The 9364-nt window shown below is 47.8% G+C and overlaps 1 protein-coding gene across 1 annotated transcript; it reads left to right on the forward strand.

Annotated features, from left to right (window-relative positions):
- Nucleotides 1-1129: 1129 nt before the first annotated feature.
- On the forward strand, nucleotides 1130-2065 carry LOC140263410 (olfactory receptor 14J1-like). The gene has a single exon (XM_072358287.1). It carries the CDS (start codon nucleotides 1130-1132, stop codon nucleotides 2063-2065), a length of 936 nt encoding a protein of 311 aa, XP_072214388.1.
- Nucleotides 2066-9364: the final 7299 nt, after the last annotated feature.

The following is a 9364-nucleotide window of genomic DNA, read 5'->3' on the forward strand; positions in this document are numbered from 1 at the left end:
TCTTGTGCACAGCACAGCCTGCAGGTGACAGAAAGAGAGGAGAGAAAGGGGAGAGAGCTTGCAGGATGTGAACGGTCAGAGCGGGATGTGAGCTCAGTGCAGGAGCATTGCTCACAGATCATGACACGGTAAGTCTCACTGTAGACCATGTAGATGCTATTCAAAGAGGGTTAACTAAATGCGGGACATCCCATAGCAGAACTGGCTTCAGGCACTGCATGTTTCTTTTCAGGGGAAAAAGACTTGTGCTCCAGCTGAGGGTTTCCATGCTGCAGTATGAAAGCACAGCCTTGATGGCTGAGTGTCCCAGCACAGCTGCAGGTGGGTGCCCAGGGCTGTCCTGCAGAGCAGGGTCCCTGCTGTGCAGGGGGAGATGTGTGGGTGGAAGGAGTCTCCTGGCAGGGCTTCTGCTGCCACAGCTGCTTCCTGGGGCAGGGGGATCACAGCTCCACTGCACAACTGAATGTTTGTGAGGGTATTTTGCCAGAGGAGAGCAAAGGCATGGATTTTCCATTTCCTGTTCTGAGGGAAGTCAGAAAGGACTGGGGCAAAAATCTAAAGGGGATGTCTAATTTAACATAGCTATGTTACACCCAAATATTTCTGCAGTCAGTTGGTGTTTTTGTGGACAGTCAGAGAACAAGGTGAAAACACAGAATGTGCTTTCAGCCTCTCCTTTCTAAAAGGAAACAATCACTTTAATTTATCACTGCTTTCTGCAGACATTAATAGATGATTTGTCCTGCAAGCAGGAATGTCTTCCCTAAGACATTTCAAAGTGCACTGAGGCTGGGGCTGGGGTCTTAAAGAACAGCTGCAGTAAAGAGGAAAATAGCCAGGAGGCTGGGATATTATTAGGAAATGAGAAGTCAGAGCTCCCTAATCTTCTACTCCTCAAGAGATGGTGAAACTCGTGAAAATAAATAAAAGTTCTGGAGTTAAATAATCATTTTCCAAAGGGAAAGAAGAACTTATATACTGCAATTTATCTTGCTCCACAGCTACTGCTCTGAACAGCTTTTCTTTTATTCCAATAATATACTAAAGCAGGAGGAGTGTCTCTGAGAATGGTCTGCACCTGTCATTATCTTCTGCACTCTGAGCAGGACTCCAAGCCCAGGAACAGCAGATGCCCAACAGCAGCTCCATCAGCGAGTTCCTCCTGCTGCCGTTGGCAGACACGCGGCAGCTGCAGCTCCTGCACTTCTGGCTCTTGCTGGGCATCTACCTGGCTGCGCTCCTGGGCAACGGCCTCATCAGCACAGCCGTAGGTTGCGATCAGCGCCTGCACACCCCCATGTACTTCTTCCTGCTCAACCTGGCCCTCCTCGACCTGGGCTGCATCTCCACCACTCTCCCCAAAGCCATGGCCAATGCCCTCTGGGACACCAGGGCCATCTCCTACACAGAATGTGCTGCACAGATCTTTTTCTTTCTCTTCTTTGCCTCAGCAGAGTTTTCCCTTCTCACCATCATGTCCTATGACCGCTACGTTGCCATCTGCAAGCCCCTGCACTATGGGACCTTGATGGACAGCAGAACTTGTGCCACCATGACAGCAGCTGCCTGGGGCGCTGGGTTTCTCAATTCCCTGCTGCACACTGCCAGTACGTTTTCACTGCCTCTCTGCCAAGGCAATGTTGTCAACCAGTTTTTCTGTGAAGTACCCCAGATCCTCAAGCTCTCCTGCTCAGGCTCCTACCTCAGGGAAGTTGTGCTTCTTATTTTTAGTGGCACTTTAGCATTTGGCTGCTTTGTTTTCATAGTGGTGTCCTATGTGCAGATCTTCAAGGTTGTTCTGAGAATGCCCTCTGAGCAAGGACGACACAAAGCCTTCTCCACGTGCCTTCCTCACCTGGCCGTGGTCTCCCTGCTTGTCAGCACTGCTGTTTTTGCCCACCTGAAGCCCCCCTCTATCTCCTCCCCAGTCCTGGACCTGCTGGTGGCAGTTCTGTACTCAGTGGTTCCTCCAACACTGAACCCTATTATCTACAGCATGAGGAACAGGGAGATCAAGCACTCTCTCAGGAAGGTGTTACAGTCCTCACTATTCCACATTCCATAATGTGCACATCTTCCTCTCACGATTCCCATTAATGGTTCTTAATGTCTCATGCATATTTGATTATTTGATTGCATGTGATACAGCAATCTGCAAAATATGATTACAAATTATTTCATTTCTTTCCTATCTGCTTTCCATTTTCTCACTCTAATAGCTCGTGCAAGCACTGAACCAGAATCCCTGAATAGGTTAAGAGATAAATAAAAAGCTTTTAATGCAGACTTTTCCTTTTCTCTTCTATCTTCGTATTTTGTCTGGGTTTGGTGAGGTACAGCCACAGACAGCAGCACAACGTGCTCTTTTCTTTCCTGCTCTATTTTCACTGCCACAGTGCTCTTAATAAGTCCTCTCATTTGTGCAGGCCTGAGGGTTTTGTGTGTCTCACAGAATCCCTGTTGTCTCTACAGCAGCAATCCAGGGCTGCAGTCAGTAGCCAGCAATACGAATGGCTGTGTCAGAGCTGGTCTTCTTGCTGGCACTGCCAAAACAAGAGGGCCCCTTCAGAGCAGGACCAGAGAACTGGAGGCCTCTTCCAGAGCTTGTGTAAGGAATATACCTCAGGAGCTGCCCCATGAGATGACCTTGAGATCTTTTGGTGCTCTTCTCTGAGTGACTTGATCTAATTTAATATTCCCAAGGAGATCTATAAGCGACTCAGGGCAGTGCTGTTGTTTCAAATTTATGGGCTGAGATAAGGAGATAAAGAAAAGGATTATAATTATGACAAATTTATTTATACATATATAATATATTTAGTATATTTTCACACATATACAACATATGCAGTTGCAAACATATATTCATGGATACTTATCCCTATGTGTACCTGTTTGAAAGTCCAGGAGTTGCTGCAGGGGTTTTAACAGCCACAGGGTTCACTGTAGGAGCTGAAGTGGCTGTCGGGCTGTTGAAGGAGCTGGAGTAACTGCAGAGCTCATTGCCAGAGCTGGAATCACCACAGGACACGTGACTAAGTTGGATCAGTCACTGGGCTCATTGGAGGGGTTGGAGTGACCACAGGGCTGTACCTCCTGGCACAGTGCACCTCCCTTGGGAGGAATTTCTTTTATTATCTTATCGCAATACTTGGAACAGCTACAGGACCTGCAGCAGGAGTGACTGCAGAGCTCATTATGATGGGTGGAGTGACAGTGGAATCCTTCCCAGAGCATGGAGCAACCGCAGGATGTGTAGCAAAGTCTTGGAGCTGCTGCATGTGAATATGTAGATGTGTTCCAGGAAATTTGCTGAATATGTATGAGCTCGGCTTTGAAATATGTAACGCTTCTGCTTGCTAGTTTGCAAGACAGATGGAGTGATCCCTCTTTGCACCTGGCACCCAATAAATGCAATCCCGCTTTATAACTTAACACTGGGTTATAGAGTTTGATTCCTCAGGTCAATATGGTGGCCCAGATGGGACCAGCTCTATTCGGCGGCAGGGCCAGCTGAGAGGGGGGACACTTTTGGCGCACCCTGAGATTTCTCTGATGGACTCCCTTCCTCTCCTGATCACTGCAGGGACAGACAAGGACCATCCATAGGCAGACCAGGTACATGTGTATGGTAAGGGGAGCCCATAAGTCTTGAGGAGACATCCTACTCAGGGTATACCCATCCATGCTGCCCCTAGAGAGGTGAGATGTGGGGTGAGTGCCGAGTCCCGATCCGTGTTTCCTTCCTCCTGCAAAGGAACTGGGCAGAGACGAACAAAGTGAAAGACTCTGTGTTGTCTGTCCACTCATATGTATGTTCTGCTTGTATGTAAGAAGACGGGAGTTTGTACTCTATAGATTAGGAACAGGGTCCTGAGGAGAGGTGTACATTCAACCCGAAAAATGAGTGTTAATGAGTGTCAACCCATTTATGTAATACTATGTACTACTTGTGGGGAAGTGTGTGAGGGAGGTGGTTAAGGGAAAATTAAGGTTCAGGTGGATTAGGGGATTGTTGAGGGAAAGTTATGTGGTATTAAGGGTGTATATGGGATCTAAAAAACAGTATAGTTTCACAAACTGTTTTGATGGTATAAGAAAGTGTAATAGTTGATGGCACATGGAAGTGTACTTGAGGGTATGTGGAAGTGTAAATGAGGGTACAAAAAGTGGAATAGTTTACAGAGGGAAAAGGAATAAAGAGGAAGTGAGTTTATCTGCACTGACATGAGAGCAGCCCCCCGCACCGTTCCTCTGTGAGCAAAGCAGAGACAGACTCCCCATGTAGCATGCAGTGTTATTCTACTCACCAAATGGATGAGGTCACAACAGAAGAGGCAGATCTTCCTCTCTGCTCCGTCTGTGGCATACTCTGGAGTTCAAGGCATTGCAAAGCTATGGCACGTCTACGTTCTTTCACTGATGACACCTTAGTATGCTCAGGGCTCTCATTTCAATTGCATCTAAATAAATCTAGGGTCATGCCAGTTGACAGGTAGCTGGCAAATGTTGTCTCATTGTAAGGAAGAGCAAGAAAGGTGAAGGGGCAATTACAAATCAATCCAGTCCCTGGTAAAATTATGGAGACAATGATGGTGGATGTTATGGAAAAACAGCTGAAGGACAATTCTGTCATTGGTCACAGCCAACACAACTTCCTGAGGGGAAGGTCCTGTTTAACTATCGGACTTGTTATGACAAGGTTAGCAAATTGGTTGATCAAGGGAAGCCAGTTGGTGTTATCCTTGAGGATTTCAGTAGAGCTTTTGATACTATTTCTCACAACACCCTTCTGAGCAGAATGTCCTTCATTCCGCTAGGCAGAAATATAACATGGTGGGTGAACAGTTAGTCAATAGGTCAGGCCCAAAGGACTATAGTCACTGGGTTCCATCAGGCTGGTAGATGGTCACTATCAGGGTTCCCCAGGGCTCAGTTTAAGGGACACTTCTCTTTCATGTTTTTGTGGATGACTTGCATGCAGGACTAGAAGATATTATGAGCAAGTTTGCTGATGAGACCAGATGAGGAGGTGCTGTTGCCTCCAGTGAGGGTGGAGAGGACTTGCAGAGAGATGTGGACAAGTCAGAGAAGTGGGTACCAGTTGGTCCTAAGCACCAAGTGCATAAAGTATAACTAGAACAAGTGCCAGATTGTGCACCTGGGTAGGGGCAATCCTGGACATACACACTGACTGGATATGGGACACTAGAGAGTGGACTGACTGAAAAGGATTGGGGGTCCTGGTCAACATCAAATTGAACATGAGTCAGCAGTGTGCCCAGGCACCCAGGAAGCTCAGCAGTCCATTGGAGTGCATCAAGCAAGGTATTACCAGGTCAGTGAGGGAAAGGATTGTCCCTTTCTACTATGCACTGCTGCAGCCTCACCTGGAGCACTGAGTGCACTTCTGGGCACTGAAGAGCATAAAAGACATCAAATTATGGGAGAGTGTGCATAGGATGTCACCAGAACTGAGAGATGTGAAGTTCAGAGTTACATTGGGATTGACTGCTTGTTCAGACTGGGCCCTTCTCACATCCCACATCCTGTGATGAGAAACAGGGCACACATGGGACATGAATCTCACAGTGTCCCTGCAGCCCATGCAGAGCCTGGGATCTTCTGTTCTCATGTCTTTTATTTAGCATCATACAGACCTCCATCCACTGCCCCAGGAAGGATCCTTAGTCAGCATGAGGTTCTCCCTGCCAAGGGTCTGGGAATCAGGGCTTGGCCTGTCTGCTTCATAAGAAAAAGCAGGGGTTTCTCAGCATCAGAGCCACCATGCCAGTGCCTTTGCCTGCCTGTAGTCATGGCTTCCAATTATCTGCTCTAACAAATCCCTGGGGAAGCTTGCTTGTTAGTGTCCCTCAGTGGGCCCATTAATACTCCAAGAAAGTTCACTGTTACTTCTGCCTTTGTCTTGTTGAGCACTCTGTGCAAACTTCTCTCTGCACTGGCGGTTGACGGACTTGTCAACAAGTATCGCCTGGGGCCCATTATCACCTGAAGAGCCTCCTGAGCCTTGTGCCTTCCTGTCATCATCTTAAGGTATTCAGAACCTGTACAGCAAAATAGAGAGCAATATGGAGAGAGCTTAAAGTGGCCGAAGCCAGCAGTCGTTTATTGTTTATTTATTTATATTTGAGTTTAAACAAGTCATTAAAGCAGCACTGTGCAACTAGTATCAATCCGGAATGTTCCCAATGAGTTCTATTCCGTTACTGTGTGGGCAAATGTCCTCCTCAACCTCCCCACCCTATTTCTACTCACATTGGCCCCATGGGACTTGCATCCCTTTTTTTCACATCAATCTTCTCCTCTGCATTCACCCGCTCAGTGTTAAAATTCATATGCACCAGCTCCAACTAGCTTTCCACAGAGAACCAGAAACACATGGTCCATGAAAGAATTCCTTTTGTTTTTGGCCAACAAAAGCAGGAAAAGTGTTGCAATTGAATGAACAGTAAAACACAGGGGTCAACTGCATGCCATGTCCATTCCGCTTCTGTTGAGGTTTGTCTTTCACTGGGAAAATTTGTACAAGAAATGAGTTATACACAGTCATGATGCTGTTGACTTTCAGGAGCTGTTGGCCGTCAGGACCCAGGGATATCTCAGGGGAGAGGAGTGGGAAGGATGAAAGTGTCATCCGATTCTGCTGGGCTGGGCTTCTGGGACTCAGGGAGATCATAAAAGTGGGCAGTGCTGCAGAGAGACAGCTGTGCCCAGGAGCAGCTCTTGTGCACAGCACAGCCTGCAGGTGACAGAAGGAGAGGAGAGAAAGGGGAGAGAGCTTGCAGGATGTGAATGGTCTGAGCGGGATGTGAGCTCAGTGCAGGAGCATTGCTCACAGATCACGACACGGTAAGTCTCACTGCAGACCATGAACAGCTTTTCATAGAGGGTTAACTAAATGCGGGACTAAATGTGGATAGTTCTGAAGCAGAACTGGCTGTAGGCACTGCATGTTTCTTTATTGTGGAAAAAGACTTCTGCTTTAGCTGAGGGTTTCCATTCTGCAGTATGAAAGCACAGCCCTGAGGGCTGCATGTCCCAGCACGGCTGCAGGCTGTGCAGACGGGGCTGCAGGCGGGTGCCAAGGGCTGTCCAGCAGAGCAGGGTCCCTGCTGTTCAGGGGGAGATGTGTGAGTGGAAGGAGTCCCCAGGCAGGGCTTCTGCTGCCACAGCTGCTGTCTGTGGCAGGGAGATCACAGCTCCACCGCACAACTGAATATTTGTGAGGGTGCTTTGCAAGAGGAGAGCCAAGGCAGGGATTTTCTATTTCCTGGTCTGAGGGAAGGAAAGAGGATTGGAGGGAGAAATCTAAAAGGGGCTTTCAAACATAAACTCAGCTCCGAGGCTCCCACATCCTTCTACAGTCAAATGCTTGTTTCGTGAACTGTCACATAAATATCCAGGAGGCTGATATATGATTAGGAAAAGAGAAGGAATTAAGAGCTCCATAATCTTCCGCTCCTTAAGTGATGGTGAAGATCATGAAAATAAATTCAAGTTCTGGAATTAAATGAATATTTTCCATTTTTCTGTCAGTCATAGTGTAGCGAGAGGAGTGTCTCTGAGAATGGTCTGGACTTGTCATTATCTTCTGCACTCTGAACAGGACTCCAAGCCCAGGAACAGCAGATGCCCAACAGCAGCTCCATCAGCGAGTTCCTCCTGCTGCCGTTGGCAGACACGCGGCAGCTGCAGCTCCTGCACTTCTGGCTCTTGCTGGGCATCTACCTGGCTGCCCTCCTGGGCAATGGCCTCATCAGCACAGCAGTAGCCTGCGACCGCCGCCTGCACACCCCCATGTACTTCTTCCTGCTCAACCTGGCCCTCCTCGACCTGGGCTGCATCTCCACCACTCTCCCCAAAGCCATGGCCAACGCCCTCTGGGACACCAGGGCCATTTCCTACACAGGATGTGCTGCACAGCTCTTTTTCTTTGTCTTCTTCCTCTCAGCAGAGTATTCCCTTCTCACCATCATGTCCTATGACCGCTACGTTGCCATCTGCAAGCCCCTGCACTACGGGACCTTGATGGACAGCAGAGCTTGTGCCACCATGGCAGCAGCTGCCTGGGGCGCTGGGCTTCTCAATTCCCTGCTGCACACTGCCAGTACGTTTTCACTGCCTCTCTGCCAAGGCAATGTTGTCAACCAGTTTTTCTGTGAAATCCCCCAGATCCTCAAGCTCTCCTGCTCAGCATCCTACCTCCGGGAAGTTGTGCTTATCATTTTTAGTGTCAGTTTAGGCTTTGGGTTCTTTGTTTTCATAGTTGTGTCCTATGTGCAGATCTTCATGGCCGTGCTGAGGATGCCCTCAGAGCAGGGACGGCACAAAGCCTTCTCCACGTGCCTCCCTCACCTGGCTGTGGTCTCCCTCTTTCTCAGCACTGCCTCTTTTGCCTACATGAAGCCCTCCTCTGTCTCCTCTCCATCCATGGACCTGATGGTGGCACTTCTGTACTCTGTGGTACCTCCAGCAGTGAACCCCCTCATCTACAGCATGAGGAGCCAGGAAGTCAAGGATGCAGTGAGGAAAGTGAGGACCAAATTTGTTTCAAGAACACTGAACTGCCCATCTTTTTGAATTCATGTCATGTAATGCAGCTTTTTACTGATTCAATTGCTTTGTTTTGTTTTGATCAATTTTTATAAATTTAATGTATTAAAACTTATTCTTTTATTATTATTATCATTGTTATTATTATTATTGTTTTAGTACTGTAATGTTTTTCACTAAAACATCATTACTCAAATCAATTCCTAGTCAGCTTGTACCTTTGTAGTGTAGCCCAGACACACTGTCTGTTCTCCTTGTGAGACATTTCTGGAGCTGTCGGGGTCGGATGTTCTCAGAAACCCCCAGCCCAGCAGGAAGCACACAACTGATCATCAAACTGTGCTTTGCCTTCAGCCTGCAACAGCTGACGGGTCATCCCGGGGCTCCTGGCTGGGGTCTGTGCTTTCAGGCTCACATCTGTCAGTTCCTCTGAGAGGCCAGCAGCAGCAGCTGGTTAGCACGCTGGTTGTCAGGTCCCCTCTTCCTCATTCCTTGTGAGACCCTACACAGGAAAAGTTTGTGGATATGGGTTATCATATCAGAAGTTTCCAAGCTTCATAGAATCATAGAATGACCCAGGTTGGAAAAGACCTCAAAGATCATCGAGTCTAACCACAGCCTAATCATAGTATCCCAACTCTAACAACTGTCTGCTAAATCATATCCCTGAGTACCACATCCAAACGGCTCTTAAACACATCCAGAGACGCTGACTTCAACCACCTCCCAAGGGAGATTATTCCCGTGTTTATCTACCCTTTCTGTATAGAAGTGTTTCTTAATGCCCAAC

This window comes from Excalfactoria chinensis, chromosome 30, assembly GCF_039878825.1.
Source record: "Excalfactoria chinensis isolate bCotChi1 chromosome 30, bCotChi1.hap2, whole genome shotgun sequence".
Classification (NCBI taxonomy): Eukaryota; Metazoa; Chordata; class Aves; order Galliformes; family Phasianidae; genus Excalfactoria; species Excalfactoria chinensis.

What these genes read in the sequence shown, in the direction of transcription:
- LOC140263410 (XM_072358287.1), top strand. Translation starts at nt 1,130, where the DNA reads ATGCCCAACAGCAGCTCCATCAGCGAGTTCCTCCTGCTGCCGTTGGCA.